Below are 22,717 nucleotides of genomic sequence, written 5' to 3'. Positions count from 1 at the left end.
CACTTTATAGTAATTGGTTTGATCAAAATGTGACAACTCATAGAATCCAATTTCCTACCCAATTGCCATGTAACCTATTTGCATATCCAGGCCTTTCCATTTAAGGAAAAAGGGATTAATGAGATGCAATTAATATCTTTTCTTATTACTTTTCAGATGATCTCTCTTAGTTAAATATAGTTAATTTTGAGTCCTTTGCGCTTCTTAAATCTGGTCTCATCTGTACAAGATCTGGCAGAAATTTCTTAACCTTTCTGGCACGACACGTTTCCGATTTTGAAATCTCTTGGTATCTCAGTAGAAGCTGGGGTAGGAAGTCGGATATTTGTTGTTGCCATGCATTTTTCCCCTTAAGTTTCATGCAATTTTACTTCCAAATTAAGAAATTAGAAAATAATGGTTAAAGAATTCTTTTGAAAAAAACCTTGAAATTAGACACAGTTCTGATTAAGAACAAAATAAATAACTGCCAATACAATGGAGAAGTTAAAAACAACTAAATAATAGCCCCCTCAAAAAGAAAAATAAAGAAACTGCAATGAGGCATAAAGTTTAGAAAATAAGCCAAAAGATGGAAAAGTAAACATGTAAGTTACATCAACAAATAAAAATCAGTTGAACACCTTGGTTTCATTTAATTCCATAAATATTTATTGAGTAATTGATACGTGCCAGGTACCACAAGGACCTGAGAAGTTAAAGGTAAACAAGATAGATACATGCCTTCCACTCATGAAATTTACTCTAATAGAGAACATATTAAACAAGTAATTACACAAGTGAGGTGCATCATCAAAAGAGATGTTCAGGATGAATAGAGCACATGTCAAGTGTTTTCTAAAGAGGTTGGAGAAAGCTTTGAACACATTATATCATACCTAAGTCCTTCCTCATTATCAGAGATCAGTTATGCTCAAGCCAACACCATATTTAATACTGATATACTGGAAAGGAACACTTTTAACATAAGAAATAAAATGAGGATGACTGCTGTCATCTGTAACATTTTTATGTATGTTCTCACCAAGACAAAATGTACCAAAAAAGAAATTCAATACTAATCTTATGGGAAAGAAGCAGAGAGATGAACCATTATTTATTTCAGAATTTAAAAAAAGACAAAGAACTTCAATAGCATTAACTCAATATTAACACACACTTTAGGGACTAGGTAAAAAGCCAAAATGGTGAACAAGAAGTTCTCAGTCTAGTGACTGAAGACTGACAAGGAAAGATTGCTTTATAATATGGTTAAAAGCAGCATAAAGAGTGAAAACAGAGTTTCATGGTGATAGGAAGGCCAAATAAACCCTTTCTTTGTAAGCGGATCAGGGAAAGACTTCTCAGAAGATGTTAAGACAAAATAGAGCAAAAATGCATAGATGGAAAGATCTCTCTGGACAGCAGAATTGTTGATTTATTTAGAAGTGAAAGATGCAAAACAGGCCTTGGCACATTCTTTGCACTGTAAAGAAATTAGTGTGGCTGAGACTGGAGAAGAATAAGAAATCAGTTTTGAAAGATTATCACGATTCAATCATAAAAGGAATTTAGACTTGCCCCAGAAAACCACAGGCAATGATAAAAGGGTTACAAACAGTGGAGAGGCATTACCAAATTTTGTCTCAGAATTGCATTCAAAAGTTAAGGTGCATGCTTAGAAGACATTGCAGCAATCCAGCTGACAAATGCTGAGACTACAACTAGATTAGTGGCAATGGGATTGGAGAAAAAAGCTGGATTCTGGAGATAATAAGGCCATAGAACTCACAAACTTGTAGAGGGGCAGGAAATGAGAAAAACAGTCAAACATGACTCCATGACAGATGGTGGTACATCCACTGAAATAGGGAACACAGAGGTCAAAGGACTGTAATGTAAAAATGCAAATTGTAAGTGTAAAAATAATAAATTCTGGTTTGGCCATGTTGAGTTTGAGATGCCTGCACAGTGTTTCAATTGAGAATGTCTCATATGCAGTCTGGTGATCAGAGAGATGTGGAGTGGAGAGGCAGAATTGTGAGTCATTAGTGTGTGCAAAAGAAATGAATTCTATCCCTTGGGGATAGAGATAATCACTTAAGGTGAGTAGATAAGATAATTCCCTTCTCTTTCCACTACCAGGAGACCCAGTAGAACAAAAACATTTTTTAAACATTTTTATTAACACATTTAGGTTGTGTAGGTAGAAGTGAAGAGCAGGTGACTTTAGAGCTCATAATTTAAATGTTGGCACAGTCAGCATGAGGTAGGGTTATCTGCACCAGTTAGTTATTCTTTCTGGAGATTCACTAACTAAGGTTGAGTAATTCGTTGCACTTCAGAGTGTGGGATCTTAGCACAGAAGATTTTTTCCTAAGATTCCTTTCTATATATTTTTACCTGCTGAACATGATCTGAATTTTCTTTAGAGACAGGGAAACAGATCAGCATAAATTGGCTTAAGGATCCTGTTATTATCATATTTTATGAGGAAGGAGATTAACAATGAGTTAGATACTGTTCAGGAGAAGACAAATGAGGTATTTCTGGTCTATGGCCAATTACGATGAATGTATTTAACAATTATTTTATAGTTTATAGTGGCTACTATAAGTTAGGTGTTTGGTTAAAAACAATTTTGGCTTCTAGGAGATCATGGCCTATTGTTTAATTAGAAAATAGACTTAAGAGCAATCATTTCTCTTAACTACGTGCTTCATCAGCTAAAATCTAGACTCACACATAGTTAATACCAAGAATTTTAATAAGGATGGTAGAAAATCAAACTCTAATGTCAAAGAACTAAGAGGTCAATTGCTTTCAAAGAAACAAAAAAGTTAATTTAATCAGGATGTCCCTCATTTTGAACCTTTGTCTGAAAAATTTTGAACAGTATCTTTGGCCCCTTTCTCCTTTTTACTGTGGTGCAATTCCTCACAGGCCTTGTTTTAGAAGGTGGTGATTGACTTTGATGTGGTTTTCCAAGAAGTGGCTGGTGATTTTTACTATGTATAAACTCAAGCCAGGAGACCCCTGGAGGCAGCCTGTGGTAACTCTGTACCTTAGTGAACACACAGCCTGAGAGGGTAGATGTGGTGGACTCTTTCAAAGGAGGGGGTGAAGCGGGTACAGGTACGGTGGAAGAAGAGGAAGAGGAAGAGGAAGAAGAGGAGGATGAAGAAGATGCGGAGGAGGAAGAGGACGGGAGCGGGGACTGTGACTGAGGATTACTACTTTTCTTAACATAGAGCAGCCAGTCAACAGCCTGGGGCTGTTGGCTTACAACTTGATTTTCAGAGGCTCCTGGTGGCCATGTTTTCTTCATATCAACTGCCTGGGGAAGATCAGGTTCCAATGTAGGGAAAAGTTGTGATAACTTCTCCGCTTTTTCAAGGTTTTCTTCAGGGACTTCATCAGGCTGATTTTCTTTCACAGAGGGTGGGAGACAAGATGACAAAGAAGCCTCTGGTAGGGAAAGGATAAAAGCTAGTTTCACCTCTGTTTTGCCCTCAGAAGTGGACTCAGGTGTTGGTATGACAAAGAGTGTTGCAGCACGAGGATCTTTCCTTCCTGTAAGATGGTTACACTGAGATTTTACGCAGGAAGCACAAGCTAAACAAACTATATAACTTGATGAAAGGCGGGGACCAGGATGGGGATTTGGCCTCCCCCTCATCCTTCGAAAGAGAATCTGCCTACAGAGATCCTTCTGGATTCTGGTCTTGGAGAGAGAATTGACAATTTTATTTACAACATCACCAGGGACAGTTCCACCTTTAACAATGCAGGGATAAATATAATCGAAAATCCATGGAATTTCTTTACTTGATTCTGTCTTTCCATAAAGATCAAAACTGCTTTTACTCTGCAGTCTGGAGCCCAGTGTTACAGCAGCTATGTTCCTGATGCAGTGTTTGGAGCTTAATAATGATTGACCTGAGACATTTGGTTTGGGTTGAGGTGAAGAAATATCTATGGCTTTGTGTTTGTCATTTAGTGAAGTGGTATTCTGAAACTTGGAGTGATAAACTGGTGATCTCAGGGTTCTGAAGTCACGATCAAGTGTAAGCACTGTCTGAGATTTGGGCTGGAACACTGGCAAGCTCTTTGACTGGTGGACAGAATGCGGTAAAGGCGATTTCCTTGGTTTTGAGTTAGACAGTGGTAATCTCAGAACACTGGAATTAGAGCTCCATACAGCTGTTGTCTGAGGTCTGGAGTCAGGTAATGGTGAGCTTAGAGTCATTTGACTGGGCTGCAAAGAAGGTGATGTCTGAAGCAAATCATTTGTTTGAGGTGTAGAGTTGACTGATTGTGAACTCCAAGTTCTTTGATTATGTTCTAATAACAATGTCCAAAGGCTGTCCAAAGAAGATGCTTTCTGAGGCTTAGACTGAGGTAATGCTGAGCTAAAAGCTCTTTTACTAGATTCCAAAGGTGATGATGTCTGTAAGTAGTCTGAGGAAGGAGTTTCTTGATGTTTGAGGGCATATAATGATGAACTTGACACTCTTTGGTTATACTTCAGTGAAGGTGATGTCCAGCAAAGGTCTAGGGAAGATGTATTCTGAGGTTTGGGAAACAGTAAATGTGAGCTCCAGGCTGTTTGATAGGGCTCCAGTGATGATGTCTCGGTGAGGTCAACTGACGATGTTATCTGAGGTTTGGGGTGGGACAAAGGTGAGCTCAGGTCTTTCTTATTAGGCCACAGTGAAGTTCTCCAGTGGAGGTGTAGAGGTGTAGCCTGACATTTGGAATGAGGCAATGGTGATTTCAGAACCCTGTTATAGAAATCCAGTGAAATTGTGTCCTGAGACTTCACAGAAGGCAATACAGAGCATCTCTGCACCTTCTGTTTAGAGCTTAGTGGAGGTGCTACAAGGTTATTACTATGGGATTGTACTCTGACCACAGATTGGTTATTGGGTTGACTTAGTTTTTCATCTGTGTATTGATGTGTTAATGAGCTAGTTGTTGCCAGTTGGTAAGAGTGTTCTAATGGCACAAAGTGTTGATCATAATATGCTAGTGGCATCATCTTGTGCTCTAGTCATGGAGGTCTTTCTAAAAGCAGTTAGCTTGCAGGAATGTTTTAGTAACTAATAGAGTCTTTTAGCTGGATTCCATGGACAACAAATACTTACAAGTAAACTTTGATAGTTACTACCATCTATCTTGTAATCTTTCTGTTAACTCCTAAATATTACAGAGTATCTTAAAATTGAAGTGTAGATAAGGTTGAAAACAGCGTCACCGGCTGAAATTCTTCTGTCTTCTCTTTCGTTTCCTAGAGTTTTTCCCTCTTGAAGAAATTATGCCTGTTAACAAAATGGTAAAGATGGTTCAGAAGAAATCCTAGTAGAGATATTAATTTTCTCAGACAATTTGTAGTGACTAGAGGACTACTCTGTGTGTAACTTTTGGATTAAACATTTTAAACCCCTAGCTGCCCAACTGTAAAATAGACAAATATAATGTTTATTGGGTGAAAGTCTAACATACATATCTAAAATGTGTAATGGTGCCATGAAATAAGAGATACTCAATAAAAGGTAATAGCTATTTACAGTACTTTTTCAATGATTACTTTAGTTAAAAAAAATCTGATATCTTTATTGTATGAAATAAGAGAATCTTAGAGAAAAGTGAAATGGAAGTTCTTCTGATACGTCGGCTTTCAGTTTAGATTCAGTTACCCATCAGTATCAACTTTTAGCTTACTTCCAAAAGTCCATAATTCTAGTTTCTTTCCTTTTGTTCTTAACACATTGTAGTTCTGAGTTACATCACCAGGTCTGTCCTATTTTCATTTTATTCCTAAGAAATCATCTTAGTTATGTTTAGGATTTTAAAATGAACTATAGAAACTTCATAAAAGAACAGAACCTTCTTGTAGCGGGCCAAAAGTGATACCAGCATTTACCACTCGGGAAAAATAGATATGCTGTTTCTTAAAAGGCAACACATAGTGCAACATAACACTATTTCAGTGCATTTTTATGGTCAAGGATTTGTTCTTTAAATTTTAATGTTTAAGACACACTGTATGACAAAACAACCAAAAGTGATTCCAACAGACCCTGGGATTAGCCAATTAGACCACTGGCCTTAAGACCCTTGAAGAATGATAACTATTAGAATTTGGTTTCATGATTTTTTTCTATACTTCTATGATTCATTAATCCAATTTCCAAAGGACACTTTTATTCCTCATATATGTCCACTTATCTAATTATTTACTATCAACCTATTACTGCTAGAATGTTTTCTCTTATGTCAAGGTGTCTTTTCACATATTTAATCTTACTTAACATTTATTTTAAAATACATCTTATAGGTATTTTAATTCACTTGTTTTCAAGTATTGGGTCATTCTTTGTGGAATTCTCCAAGTATCAACCATAGTATTTATACACCAATAACTTCCTAATTTTTTGTCTCTAGTCCTGGTTTTCTCTTTAGCTTTGAAGTTGTATTTCCAACTAATCATCAGACTTCTCTAACCAAAGTCCCCAAAAGAATTCAAACACAAAACATATAAAAATCAAGAAAGTTATTTCTCCTTATAAAGAAATCTTCTTTTTCTGTATCTTCTATCTCAGTTCCTAAATCCTAGTTATCTAATTCAGTCTTTGAAATCATCCTCGACAGCTTCACAATCCAAAACCATTTAGACACCAGGACCTGTTGACTTTCTCTCTTTCATGTCTTAATTTATCTTTTTCTATCCAATTCCACTATTTAAATTTATACTATAGTCATATCTCATCTAAATTAGTATATTACCATTTAACCTCTATATAGCTTTCCTCCATAACCTCAGTTGCTCTCTTCCCTCTCCTCTGCCAGACATCCAAAAGCAAACTCTTGCCAGTGAGACACAGCTTCTGCTCACCCCAAAATTTCCTTCATTTTGCTTTTGTCTGCATGAATAGTAAAGACTTGTGACTGCTGGATTTTGTGTGGTATATTTTTACATCCAGTACTCTAAAGAGGTGAGGGAACAGTACACCCTGCTGTGTACCATGTGGCACTGTAACAAACTTCTAGAAGGTAGTATGGAGTCCCTCTGTGATCTCGATGTGTGGAAGGATTTGTTAAACAGAACATAAAAAGCTGTAACCATTCAAAATTGATAAATTAAAATCAAGAACAAATCATCAAGAGATATGATATTTAGAAAGAGTTATAGGCAAGTTGAAAAATGTGAAAAAATATTTACAATACATAAATCTGAAAAAAAGATATATCTGTGACAGCTTCTGCAAGTTGCTAAGAAAAGACAATGCAATTAGAATCATAGGCAAAACGTATGAATAAGCACTTCACAAAGGAGGGTATCCAAATGCTAATGCGTATACAAAAAAAAGAAAGCTAAGCCTCCTTAGAAACCAGTGAAGTGTGTATTTAAACCCACAGAGAGATCTACTACATATTATCAGGATGTGATCAAGATAATATGAAATGTGACAAGGCCAATAATTGGTGGTTATATAGATTAATTAGTATGTTTCATATTTTACACACACATATATATGTATATATTATATTCCATTCAGGTATACCCCAAAAGACATGCATTGCATGATATTGGCATCTAAATACATATACTAGGATATTCATTACAGCATTATTCCCAATAGGTTCAAACTAGGAATAACTGTCAATCAATAATGGAATATATACAGGGGGGAGTATAGCTCAGTGGTAGAGTACATGCTTAGCATGCATAACGTCCTGAGTTCAATCCCCAGTACCTCTATTAAAAAAATTAAAAATAAATAATAAACAAACCTAATTACCCCTAAAAGATAATAGAATATATAAATTAATTATGATATATTCATTCAATAAAATACCAAACAACAGTGAAAATTATCAGAAGATCTAACATTATGCAACTACATGGATTAATATCACACACAAAATGTTGAGTAAAAGGTATGACATGTACAAAAATAACTCATAATTTTATGCATGAAAGTACAACATGAATCCATACTATGGTGTTAATAATGAAGATAAAATACATCTGGGGAGATGGAGATTAGGAAGGACCACAAAGCTTCTGGGGTGGTAATAATGTTCTGTGTCTTGACCTCGATGCTGACTGTATGAGTAAATTAGTCTATAATAATTGAGCTCTAACACTTACACTATGTAAATTCTATGTTACTTAACGTCAGTAAAAAGTTCTAAAATGCCTAACTTGATGTTAATTTGAAAAGACACATCTGACACAAAATTTCACTGAAAGGTGAGACATTAAAGTATCAACCAAGTTCTGGCACCCAGATACAATGAAAACTTTAAAATAAAAAAAGGTGAGGTGGAAAGAATGCAACGGGGGAAATCCTGCTATCATATGGAGAGGAGTAAAGGAATTCAAAACAAATGGGACTAACAAGAATTTAAGACAAAACCCAGAGAAAAATAAATTTCTGAATTTTTGTTTACTTTCAGACTTACTCAGCAAATGGCATTCCTGTTTCAAAGAATACATTTTGCTATAGCATATATATATTAAAGATAATGTAAGAAGTAGTAGAAATATATTAAAGATAATGTAAGAAGTAGTAGAAATTTGAATGAAGCTGTAACTATGGAAGAAAATAAACATAATTTATACAAGAATTAACTCACAAATACTCTCTGTCCCCAAATTCTTTTACAGCTGAGTCCTTTCAAACTTTCAATGAAGATATATTTATAATGTTATGTGAACTTTTTCAGAATATGTTGTAATTCTGATATTAAAACATGACAAAAGTAGTTTAAATTAACATGAAAATAAAAAAGAGATATCACTTATACCATATGTAAATTTCTAAATAAAATAAAACATTTAATATTACAATAAAATAATTGTGGACTATCATCAATTTGATCTTACTCAAAAAAATGTAATGATAATTTATTATTAGGAAACTTTATAATTTGTCATGTTCATAATCACAAATCTTAATAGGTGCTCAAAAAAGTCATTTTACATAATCCAATCTCCATTTCTCATAAAAAATCAGTAACCTACTAAGAAAAAAATAGTTATTTAATGAAAACAGACATCAATCTGAAAGCAAAATCAAATCATTCAGTTGGTATTGAAATGGCTATTCCCATTATTAACTGATAATAGACAAGCATATGCAGTACCACTACTACAATTTAATGTTGTTTGATACATACAATGAAAGGCAGAAATTAAATCTCTATGCATAGCATATAACTGAAAATTCAATTTATAATATAGAAAACCTAATAGAATCAATAGAATATTAAAATTCAAAAAGTCCAATGTCATTCATTACTAAGTCAATATACATGGATTAAGAAATTTCCCAAATATTAACATTTACCAAGATATGAGATGATGATAGCTACTTTACACATAACTAACTCTAACAATTCAATAAAAACCCAAACATCCAATTACAAAAATGAGCGATGACTTGAAAATTTTATAGAAAAGAAATACAAATGCCTGGTAACCAAGAAAAGACAACAGTTTGCTATGTCTTGTTCTTTTGTACCTTTCATTTCCCTTTCCAGTGTACAGATGATCTTGGCTCCTTCATTCTACTTATTTTTTCAAAACACATTTCTAATTAATAGAAAAATTATAATTGGAAATTGTAGTAACATTTTCATTAATAGATGGAAACAAGGAGAAAATCAGTAAGCATATGTACGATTTGAAAAACACTATCAACTACTTGACCTGTTTGATATCGTAGAACACTCCACTTCAAAACATTCAAGTGCATATGGAACATTTACCAAAATATTATACACATAACGTGTCTCAACCAATTCACATGGGTTTGAATCATGCATAGTATGTTCTTGGATTTGGTAATGAAATTAAATTATAAATCAGTAACAGAAATACCTATGAAAAATAAACAAATACTTAGAACTAAATAATATACTTCTAAATAACCCATGAATTAAAGAAAACAAAAAGAAAATTAGGAATTCCTTTGCAATGAATGAAAATAAAAATACAATGTATAAAAATGCATGGGATGCTGCTAATGCAGAATGTAAAAGGAGAAGATATCTGTAACATTAAATGACTATGTAAGAAAATAAATGTTTGAATAATGACATTAACTTGTTCCTTAAGCAACTAGAAAAAGAAGAGCACATTAAACCAAAATTAAGTAGAAGAAAGAAAATTATAGATATTGGAAGATAAATCAATAAGATAGAAACAGGAAAAGTGAGGATACCAAAAGTTAGTTATTTGAGATCAATGGAATTGAAAACATTTAGCCAGGCAGATCAGATGGAAAACAGGAAAATACAAATTACAAATATCAGGAATGAGAGAGCTGCCATTTATATTTAATATCTGCATATATTAAAAAGGATAATAAGGTAATACTGTGAATAATATTATGATAATATATCAGACAACTCAGATGAAAGGTACATATATCTTGAAGGATAAAAATTGCCAAAGTTCACTCAAGAATAAATAGACAACCTGAAGATCCCTATATTTATTAAATAAATTGAATTTGAGTTAAAAACCTTCCCACAAAAAAACCCCACAAGACTCTGATGGTTTCACTGGTGCATTCTATGAAACATTTAAGAAAGAAATAATACCAATTTTTTAATCTTCCTCTTCCAGAAAATTAAAATGGAACAATTTCTTCCTAACTCATACTATGAACCAACCATTACCCTGATAACAAATTCAAACAAAAACATTGTTAGATTTCAAAAAAACAACAGACCAATATTCTTCATATAGATGCAAAAATTCCAAACAAAATTTTAGCAAAATCAAATCTAAAAATATATCAAAAGGATAACACACTTCCTCAAAATCCATGAACGCAATCTTATCATAAGAAAACACCAGACAAGCCTACACTGAGAAAATTTCTATATATTTCACCAGTACTCTTCAAATGTGCCAATGTCATGAAAAATCAGGAAAGACAGAGAAACTGTTATACCCTGGAGAAATTTAAACATAATGACTAAAGGCAACATGGTGTCTGGATTGGATCTTGGGTCAGCAAGAAGATATTATTGTAAAAACTGGTAAAATTCTATTAAAATTTGTAATTTGGTTAATAGCATTGTACCAATGTTCATTTCTTTGTTTTGATAAACGTGCCTTTTTTATGTAAGTTACTATGAAAATCTAGGTAAAGAGTTGAAATGCAAAAGTGCTAGAATAGACAAAACAACTTTGAAAAAGAAGAAAGTTGGAAGAACAACATTACCTGATTTCAAGATATTAAAAAGTGACAATATTTGGGTTGGGTTGTTTGGCTTTTTCTTATTAAGTTGTATGAGCTGTTTATATATTATGGAAATTAAGCCTTTGTCAGTCTCATCTCTTGCAAATATTTTCTCCCATTCTGTAGATTGTCTTTTTGTTTTGCTTATGGTTTCCTTTGCTGTGCAAAAGCTTATGAGTTTAATTAGGTCCCATTTGTTTATTTTTGTTTTCATTTCTATTGCTTGGGTGTTTGAGATTTGCAGATACTAACTATTATATATAAAATAGATAAACAACAAGTTTCTACTGTATAGCATAGGGAACTATATTCAGTATCTTGTAGTAACTTATGGTTAAAAAGAATATGAAAACGAAAATATATACGTTCCTATATGACTGAAGTATTGTGCTATACACCAGAAATTGACATAATATTGTAAACTGACTATACTTCAATAAAAATATATTTTTAAAAAGTGACAATAGTCAAAACCATTTTGTATTGGCATAAAGGTGGATAAATAGATCAATGGGACAGAATAGGAAGTTCAGAAATAGACACAGATATAGATAGCTGATTTTTGAAAAAAGTGCAAAGGCAGTTCAGTGAAGAACAATCCTTTCAAATGACTTTGTAATAATTGGATATATACAACTGCCCCCCCCAAAAATGAACTTTGATACCTCAAATTGCACACAAAAATCAGTTCATAATGAGATCATAGATCTAACATAAAACCTAAAACTATAAAAGCTCTGAAAGAAAACATAGAAAATCTTTGTGATTTGCATTTTGGTGTAGTTTTTAAATGTGACACCAAGACCACAATCAACAAAAGAATAAATGAGTAAGTCGAATTTCACCAAAATTAAAAACTTTTGCTGATCATAAGACACTGTTAAGAAAAATGAAAAGACAAACCATAAACTTAGAGAAAATATTTGCAAGGCATATATCTCATAAAGGAGTTGTTATTAAGAGTTTATAGAGAGAACTTAAGAAAGTAAACTATCCAATAAAAAATGAGCAAAATATTTGGACAGCTTTCCAAAGATGATATGTGAATGGGAAATAAGCAAATGAAAAGATCTTCAACATCATTAGTCATTAGGAAACGCACATTGAAACCACATGAGAGACAACTAAATAACATTAAAAACAGCTAAAATTTTAAAAGCTTGCCATACTAAGCACTGACAAGGAAGTGGAGGAAATGGAACACTCATACACTGCTGGTTGAAATATATAATAGTACGAGAAGTTTGGGGGAAAAAAAGTTGACCATTTTTTAAAAAGCAAAATATACATGTATCATATAATCTAGCCAGTCCACTCTTAGTATTTACCCAAGAGAAAAGGAAGCATACACCCATAAAAAGGCTTATAGAAATAACATTCCTTGGAGCTTCAGCTTGATAGTCCAAACTGGAAATAACCCAATGGTCATCAACAAGTGAATGGATTAACAAATTGCAGTAAATCCATATATCATTATACTATTACTACCAATCTCAGGAATCCTATCTGCAGATGAGTGTTTGAGAACAAGATGTTCACAAAATGATCGACAAAAGAACTGATAAAAAACAAAGATAGTCCCACAAGCCAACCTCAGTTAATATTGCAAATGTAAGACCTTGTAAACAAAGAGAGTACAATGAGGTAAATGCTTTCTGTTCTCAATAAACCATCAAAAGGGAAATAAATGCATTCCTCAAGAAACCCTTACAGTAAAAGCAAAAATAATGCATAGATGCCTTAAAAACTGGTGAAAGTTGGTTTAGGATTTAAAATATTCAGTATTCTTACTGTGTGTATAGATTAATTTTCTCACAATTTCTACTTAAGTTAATACTCAGAATATGTAATATCTAATCTTTTTTTGTTTTTTTTTTTAGCCTAAAGTAACCTAGCATTGTTGTTTTATTCTGTTCAATTGTTTGGGTTGTTTAAACCAAATTGACTCTGGCCTGACAAACTCTCAAGACTTATATTAATATTTTTGCAATTCAAGAGATTTGAATTTAAAGAATTTCTTGGAAGTCAATTCTTAATGCACCAAACTCAGAGTAAGGATTGATCACTCAAGGAGGATAATCCTCTTTTGGGAACCAACTGCATAAGAGGCTTTGGCTCAGATGTACAGAAGACTTCAGAGGAAACCTCCGTAATCCAAGGTTTATCTCTAGTTTGACGTGAGTATCTGACATTTCTACCTTGTAGGGCTCAGACATTCAGCTTTCATCTGCTCCCATGTATAAGCCCACGAGAATATCTCTCAGATTTATTCTTCAAGGCTACCTTCTCTGGACTCTTTTTATCACATATGCACATGAATCCACACGTTCTTGATTTTTAAAGTGCCTCTTACCAAGAGAAGTTTCATGAAACCTATAATCATCTGGCTGTTTCAGTGACTCTTAGAAACAGGAACTTGAGCTACTACCATGCCAGGCCATCTTGTAGGCTATATGCAGATTTCATTTCCTGTGAAGAAAAGTAATCCAAGGACACTAGGTTCTAGTGCACAGAAAAATAAATATAATTAAACATAATTGCTACTATTTTTATAATTCTGTATTCCATAAAAACTGTGAGCAAATTCTCCACTTCTCGGCTGCAATCAAGTTGTCACCCAAACACAAGGACCTGTTAGTGGAGTCTACCCACGAGCTGTGCAGAAATCCATCCAGAAGCAAATATCACTGATATGTAGCTGTATTCAACACTGTCTATCCTCTGTGTCCTCATCCCCTAGATGAGTTCAGGGACCATGGGTTTGGTGTGTAAAGAGCAGAGTCAGGTCAGCCTAGCTTGGCCACATTAGATTCATTGGATACGTTGAACAAGGCCGCAGAATAATATACTTTGTAAAAATCCATTCATTTTCATACTTCTGTATGATTTTTTTGGTTATATTTTCAGAAAAATTTCCTCAGAAACAACTTTAAATCAGCAACCTTCAATATCTTAACAGAATAAAAGTGACAAGGGCATAGGGTGCAACAAATCTAAATCAAGTCCGAAAATGGGAGAGACTGAAGGGTAGAGGCAGAGTGGATACTCGGCATGGTGAGAATCCAGACAGTTTGCTAGGATTCATCCCTTCCCACCCACAGGATACGTGTTGGCATCACCTTTTAATAAATATCCCTGTGCAATCCATTCCAAAAAGCACTTTGGAGCCACACCAAAGAATAGTTTTCTGAAATGCAAGAGGCACAGAAGAAAGAATAGGGAATTTAATTCAATGAACTACTGTGTAGCCAATTATGTCAGGTGTAAAAACGTAAAGATTATTGGGACATATGCAGTCTAAAGTTAAAGAAGAGGTAGTAAGTCGGGTGCAGACAGAAAACAAGACAGCAACACATGGCAAAATGAAGAAAGTGTTCTAGAAATGAAGGATAAAGATGATGCTTGGAATTGGAACAGAAAGTGGCAAAAAAAGAAAGATTGCCGAGCTTAATCCATAAGAACGTCTGAGTGACTTGCATTTGGAAGAATGAGGAGGTTGAGGAGGAGGAGAAGATGCAAGAGGGGGACTCACAAAGGATATAATCCAGGAGTGATAAGAGATACAAAAATGAAAGGAAAATTTTTAAAGTCCAAGCAATCATTCTCTAAGTGGTATTCAATAAAAAAAAGGGTTATCAAGAGTGGTGCCTGAAAATTAACCATTGAGTTCACTAACGACTTGTTTGAGAGCACAGTTCCAAAAGAATACTGGGTGTGAAGTGGAGCCAGTGCAGTTAGCCTGACTTTAAGGAACTGGACTGTGAAGAGTTAAGTACAGTTGGAAAAGGTTATCTTGGAGGGAAGACTGGTTGATGCTGTTAAAATAGAGAAACACTTGAGCATACTGCTAGATAGAAGAAGAAGAAGAACCGCAGGGGAAAAGTGATGGCGTGTCTCACAGGTCAGAGCTGGAGGATTAGTTGGGCAATGGAAAACTTTTGATGTCCATGTTTTGAAGGAGAATAATTCAGGAGATTAAAAAATAAAAAGAGTCCTCCAAATGAAAATGAAAGTACTTCCATTTTTCTGATCTATCACATATACTAAAAATGATGAAGGAAAGTAGAGGGTAAGTCCAAAGGAAAATTCACTTGGGAGATACTTTTAGGAAATACATAGTTTGTCAATGTCTGAACACTACCCACCAGTCAAAGGAGCAGAAAGTTCACTGTTAGAGAAACATACTCAAACAAAATTACATCTACCTCTGTCAAAATCGTAAACCAACTATTTGCAGCCATACATCCAGCCAATTCCCCCTGACCTACAAAGTACTGAGTAGTACTTTATACAATACAAAATATTTCACATCATTTGGTTTGCCAGGCAAAATCTCAAGCTTGCTGCAAAGATTCTCAATTTACGTACAGGCTGTAGGTTCCCTATATAGAAGAACACCACAAATTGGCAAAAGCTGGAGTTCAATGTGTCTTTGTATGATGGGAGCCAAGGGGGGTGGGGAATCTTAACAAGGTAACACAAGAACAGTAAGCCTGGTGGGGTCACTTTCAGCTCCGTCCTGCAATTCTGTACTATAGCAGTATGCATCATGGCCCAAAAGTCATATACAGAAGGACTCCTCTAGACACTCTGGGAGAAACCAGGAGATTTAAGTCTTCTAGCTTTGTCTGTTAACAGGGCAGCAACAAGCCAACTAGGATCTAGGGATTATCTGCAATAAACATTAATTGGCTTAGTTATAGACACAGATGTAAAAATAGAGGTACAGATACAGATACAGACATCCTGTTGCAAGAGTATCTTCAAGCAAATTTTTGTTCTGTTTTATGTAGGAATCAAGGGTTTCTTGAAGTGTATGTACGACCAAGGATCTCAGGATCACAAATATGAAAAAATGTCCAAATTCCTTCATGCTTAAGGCAGTTCTAGCCTATCCAACTAACATCCTTCCTATCCAGTCCCAACACTCTCCCAACCTCCTTCACCATGTACCTACCAGAGACATTAGCAAATATTGAAAATGCATAAAATACATAAATTGACCCCAGACAATATTTTAGGTATGGAGATTATTTCAAACATCATTCTTCTTCTGTATTTTGAAATTAAATTAAATTTTTAGAAAGCAAATGAATTATGCACTATTTGGGGTCATCTACTCAGTCAAGAAAATAACTTCTAATAGAGCTGTACAGAAAGGTCAACTTCTTAAAATTTTATTTTTGTCCTAGCAAAGATAGGAATAACTAAACACCTGGATGATTAATCATTTAAATAGTTTGATAAATGTGTATCATTCTAGTGTTTCTATGTACCTGCATTTTTATACAAATATGAGATACTCATCATTTTCTTTTTGTTTGCTTATTTACTGAAATAACATGGATTTTTTAAAGTTACTAAATATTCTCCTCAAATAAAATTTTAATCAGTTTTCACAGTCCATGATTCTTTTTTAAAATACCATTATTTAAGACTTTGTAAATCATGATCTTAACTAATATTTTTATACATGTCTGCTTCTTTTAGATTACTTTCTAGAATTAGAATTGTAGGATAAATTTTATAGTTTAAGACTTTCAAATATATCGCTAAATTTTCCTCCAGTAGATTCGTAAAAAAAAAAAATTGCATTCCCATCAGTAATAGACAAGTGACATTTAGCTACCTTGCAAACTCTGGCTCTCAAATACTTTCAATATTTACCTCTTTCTTGGCCTTCATTTCATGACCACTTGTTTTAATATTCGTATCTTAAATATCAACTAAATTTTGGCTACTTATATTTCTCTACACATTAAGGCCTTGGTCATTTTATTTACCCATGGTTTAGTAAATGTGTTCATCTTTGCTATTGTGTATAAGAGCTCTTTATATGTAATAATGTCTACCTTTTGTCACAAATGCTGCAAATATTTCCTCTAGGTCATTTGCCCTAATTAATTCATCCTACCTGAGAGATTGTCTTTGATCAACCCAGTATGACCATTTTACTCAAGATTTATATTTTTTAACAGATTTTACTTGTGTATGAGAACATAAATAGGAGTTTCAACATAGTTCAGGAATGCTACATGGTGCCACACAGCAGAGTAAAGAGGAAGGAATGTCAGATAATATCAACTTGACTAATGCTAAAGGCCGTCAACTTGATCAACAGAAAAGTACAAGGAAAAAGCTATAAGGCTCTTTTCGTGTTACTCTCAAGTAACAGAAGTGTGTGTTCGTGTGTGTGTGTGTGTGTGTGTGTCATCAAGTCAAGAATGCATCACTGTTCTATGAAATGTGTGAACTTCTCTGCCAGATGGAAAATCCAGAAAGGCTTCACAGAGGAAGTGACATATGAATTGGACTTTTGAAGGATAATTTCACCATTGAAGAATCAGGGGATGGTCACCCTATGGAAATGTACAAAAGCATGAAAGGACCTAAAACATAGAGGGGCAGCAAGAAGTTCACTGTGGCAGTAACTGGACACTGGAAGCAGGACAGGTGATGGACCCTTGCAAAAATGAGGGTGGCAGCAGATGAAGAAGGACCCTGCATGCAGTTTTGAAAAATATAAATCTTATCCTGGAGGTAACTTATGCATAAAGAAAATGGTCAAGTGAACAAGTGAGACCACTAAGATGAACATTAAAAATCAGCCTATAGACTCCCTAGGTGGGAACCAAGTAGCGCAGTACAGTGTCTGGCTAATCAGCTGCTTGTTGCTAATACAAGTTTATTGACCTTAATGTGTTTCATCAGAAGTGTATGTGCTCAGAAATCAATCATGCAATTCAGTATTAGGTTCACATTATTATTGCCTATCGGCTTTATTCTGGAGCCAATGTAGCTTTTGAGATTGAGATTTGAGATATTTCTTCAAAGCCAAAAAATCGATCTATAAATCAATTGGCCAATAACATAATATTTCTAATAATTGAATTAAACTACATTTTAGAATATGGTATTCTATATTCTCTGGCCAAATTTGCATAATCATTTATTCTTTTTTAATAAAGTCACAGTTAAACAGTATATTGAAAGTCTAATTATCTTGATGGTACAAAAATTGAAACTATCAATGAAAATGAAACAGTGGATCAAGTTTTCATAAGATCAAAACTTTGTGCAAGCAACTTTCTTCCTGGAAATGGTCACTAGGTTTAAAACAGCAATGACAATAATGTAAGGGAAACGTTATATACAGGTCTCCAGAAAGCAGCTGTGCAAACAAAGGGAAGAACCTTATGGAAAACCATGACACATTAAGAGACCTGTTGATTACATTTCATGTCTAATTCAAGAAATTTTGCTTATACAAAATCAAAAGCATAGCCTCAAATGGATCACTTGGTAGGTTGCACATTGCCTTCATATTGCTTGATTCATGCTTTTCACTTAACAGAACACCCCTTGCAGTCTGAATCTAAAATGATTAGATTTCAGTAATGCAGATTTTGTTCCAAATGCACTAAATTAGTTAACACATATACATAACATTTCTACATCTTTGTGTATTTGAAAATAGCATAATGTTTATCATTTTAAGATAAGAATGAAATAGGATACTTCAAAATATCATATTTGGCAAGAAGCTAGCAATATTAGTCTTCTTTTCCAAATGCAAGAGATTAGTTTTCTCATTGTGACAACAAACTAAAATATTGTCATGCTGACAGGTAATATTTTAGTACTCTAATTTACTACGTTTAAGCACTGTCTAACCTTTTGCTTATTGGAAAATAAGCTTATAGGACTATCTTCAAATAAACTACTATTAATGTGTTCACCTAAAATTTTCCACTAATTTAGATCATTTCTTAAAAGATCTCCCATTTAAAAGATAAATCTAGATCTTCTATGCCCTTGATTATCTAAGATTAAAATATATTCATCTACACTGGAATTTGACACAACATTGTAAAATGATTATAAATCAATAAAAAAATGTTAAAAAAAAATTCATCTGAGCTTCAGTATTTTTTCCAATATTCCTTCAAATAATCTCAAGAAAAACAAATTATAAACAAAGATAAATCAACTTTTGGATCTTATCTACCTAGTTAATATCTCTTTTAAAATGTACAAATTAAAAAATCTTCCTATAAGAGACAATCCTTCAATATTTTCTCTTGAAACCATTGTCTGATGCCACAAAAGGAATTTTGCTATATATTTTTCCTAAAACATAACATTGAAAGGGCAAATAAAAAAATGAAAACTCTATTTAGATCTTTGATGTCACAAATACCTCAAATCAGAATGACTCCATTAACCGTTTGCTATTTTCCTCTTCCTCCAATTCCCAAATATTTTTAGACATAGAAAACTGGGAAACAGTAAGTGAAGTAATATTGAAATAACTATGGTGGTAATAATAATCGACAGCATTTACACCCTCAGTCCTTGCTCTATACGTTAACTTTTTAAATGCTCTACTACAACCCTTTTCAGTAGATATTATTATGAACTCCATTTTCGCAGGAACAAAGGTTCTGCCCTGTGGTACGCACACACTGGGTTGGACTTCATGATTTTTCTTTTCAAAGGTGGGTAAGAAATATTGTTTTCAGTCTTTTCCTCTGGCTATAGAAGGCCATTTAATTCCTGTTTCTCTATCTTTAAAGGATAAATAACCTTCAGAATCATCATCCCCTCTGCACTCACTGCCGCCAGCATCTGTTTTCAGTCATCCGCTGCATACCTTCCAAGACTTTTCTCTTCATCTTTCTGACCTTTTCTCTCTGACCCAGATCTCTGTACCTCTTTTCTCAATTTGCACTCATTTTTCCTAACCCCTATTCCTAAACCCTTCTTCTATTTCATATCAAGCTCATTGTTTTTATATGCTCCTCACTTATACTATTCTCAAAAGTTGCTATGTCAACAATTTTAAGTATTTGAGGTGAAATCCAGATGTTTGTATTGAATAGCAGTGCCAAACACCAGACATTTAATATAAACAGTATGTTTACAAACCCTTTCGTACTGGATAGAATATTTTTTAACTCAAGTAACTAGCCAGAGTTTTGAATGTATATAAGAAAAAGAAACATTAAAATCATTAAATGTGAAAAATCACGCTTCTGTATTCTTTTCACAACTTCAGCTGGATTCATCTGAAGTATGGAATTTGTGTTTTAGCCTTATTGTTAAAAAGCAAATATATATATATTGTTTCTATTTTTTAAATCAGTTGAAGGATTGGTCATGAAAGCAATCAGACTGGAATATGAATTTATTTTTTTGTGAAAAATTACAGTGAAAATACCTCAATTTTCTAATTAGTTAATCATAATATATGAGTATTGATTGTACCCAGGTTTCTTTATATTAAGAAACATATCAGGACTTTATAAGAACTCATTATGACTGGGAAGAAAATTAGGCAACAGGGTTACAATTTTTCATTTATGTTAAAAAAAATCTAGATTTGGTAAACCAAATTACAGCCCCAACTATTCTGTTTTTTAGCTCTATGATCTTAGACAAATTATTTATATTCTGTAAACTTCGGTTTCTTCATCTGTAAAATAAAGATAGTAAGTACCGTACATCTACTATGTTTGCTACAAGGAATAACGTACTTAGTGTAACATCTAATAAAGCATATATAATCAATAAGTTGTCATTTCTATTATTATAAATAATTACCAAAGTCCCATTATATAGTAGAAACTCAAGTTATGTAAATACCTGTCTCATAACTCTTGATAGTTGATTTGTATTTGAACGTTCTTGTCTATGGGAACCTATGATGGTTTCCCTTAGTTATGGAATTATAAGAAATGAAATACTGAGAAACATGTATTAATACTCCATAAAGATTTCAGAGACCAAACAGAAATGAACAGGACCTAATTAATGTGTGTGTGTGCATTATGTATCCTATATATAGGAGATACGTAATTTAATCTAGCATGGCAAGTATACAATGACATGTAGATCTTGGCCCTCCAAATCTGTTGCTTTTGACTTTACTGCCTAGCTATTTAATTTTTAAATTTTCCCAAGAACGAACTAATTTTTTTAGAATCTCACATTATTATTTTTCTAATTTACCTAAGCCTTTTTTCTATTTTTAAGTAAAAAAGTTGTTTTTTTTTTTTTACTGAGATTTCTACTACATTTTATAAAGATGAAAACAAGAAGCTAACTCTGTATGTAGAAAACTCTTGTAAAAACATAGCCACACACGTATTTCATTCTGATTGTTGTACTTGAAGCATGCACTTGGGAAAAAAAAATAAAGTCCATGTATAGAGAATCGGTTCACAATGAATGAAAAGGGAGGGCCTTACATTCAAATCAAAACTATTGTATCTAGACTTAGCATGATAATTTCACAATAAGTTTAAGGCAATCTCATTTAACTAAAGAGAAATATTGTGTTCTCCATCTGAAAGATTATCTTCCAATACATATGAGATTTTTTAAATGTATAGGAATGCTCAGCAAAATTTCAGGCTATCAAAACTGAAGTATCTGATTAAAAAACTCTACTGTTTAAGGATTTATCCTAGCATATAATCAATCATAGAAATGCACTTTTTTATTGCTTTTTTTCCTTGTACAACAGCTGAAGGAAGAAATAACCTCAAAATCAGTTAATGTAGGAAACCAAGAAACATATTCCATTTAATCCCTATGTTTCTTTATTTTTCTTCCCACAGTAATAAAATATCCCTCTCTGCAGAGGCTAAATTATTTGAGTAGAAATGTGGAGTAGGCAAGTTTCAGAATCACTTAAATCTTTCAAACCCAGACTATGAATAAAAACAAACTTTCATCATTTTTTTGGCAAGAGGTAAAAAATTAAGCAGGGATATCTTAAAAAAGAAAAACATGCTTACACCTTTCTGTCTTGTGATTAGCTAGCAGAAGTTCCTTCTGCTATATAATGTACTGTTCCTTCCCTGAAGGACTCATAAACTTCTCAAGGCAACACCTAGTTAAATTGGGCATTTATTAAATTTCACTATCCTTTTAATTCACCTTTGAACCTGGAAGAGGTTATTAAATTTGGCAGCCAAAAGTTCCCTTTTACACCTGCAAATAACAATTGAATCCACAATTAAGGATCATTTCCTCTTTTTTGAAATTCAAATAATGGCATTAAAACCGAGTGTAATATTTTTATCTGCATCTGGTCAGGCTATTTCCTGGCATTTGGGATGAGGTAACAGGATGACTGCATAAAAATGCTACATAAAGATGCTGAGATAATTTCTAGGTGACTTCAGAAATGCAGACAACTTCTAGACATTAGAGTATGCAGTATGCACAGACCACACACCGCTAAAGCCACTTTAAGGGGGAGGGGTGATGGGGGCAGAGGAATTGACTTTTGTTTCTACATGAAAAAAAAAAATTAAGTCAACCCTAATATTTAATTTGGATGAAACATATTAAAGAAAGTAGATTTCTAGTACCCTTAGAATTCATTATCCAGAAAGATCTGAAACATTTAATACAATGTACCCTTCCTCAATCATATGCCCTTTTCTCTTATCCACTTGTATAAG

At 33.6% G+C, this 22,717-nt stretch overlaps 1 protein-coding gene across 1 annotated transcript; it reads right to left on the bottom strand.

Moving 5' to 3' along the window:
- Positions 1-851: 851 nt before the first annotated feature.
- CSNK2A2IP (casein kinase 2 subunit alpha' interacting protein) lies at positions 852-5,069 on the bottom strand. The gene has a single exon (XM_045503856.2). It carries the CDS (start codon positions 5,018-5,020, stop codon positions 2,825-2,827), a length of 2,196 nt encoding a protein of 731 aa, XP_045359812.2. The 5' UTR covers positions 5,021-5,069; the 3' UTR covers positions 852-2,824.
- Between the last annotated feature and the right edge of the window lie 17,648 nt (positions 5,070-22,717).

Source organism: Camelus bactrianus, chromosome 1 (assembly GCF_048773025.1).
Source record: "Camelus bactrianus isolate YW-2024 breed Bactrian camel chromosome 1, ASM4877302v1, whole genome shotgun sequence".
Classification (NCBI taxonomy): Eukaryota; Metazoa; Chordata; class Mammalia; order Artiodactyla; family Camelidae; genus Camelus; species Camelus bactrianus.
This window is presented reverse-complemented; position numbering and strand designations above follow the sequence as displayed.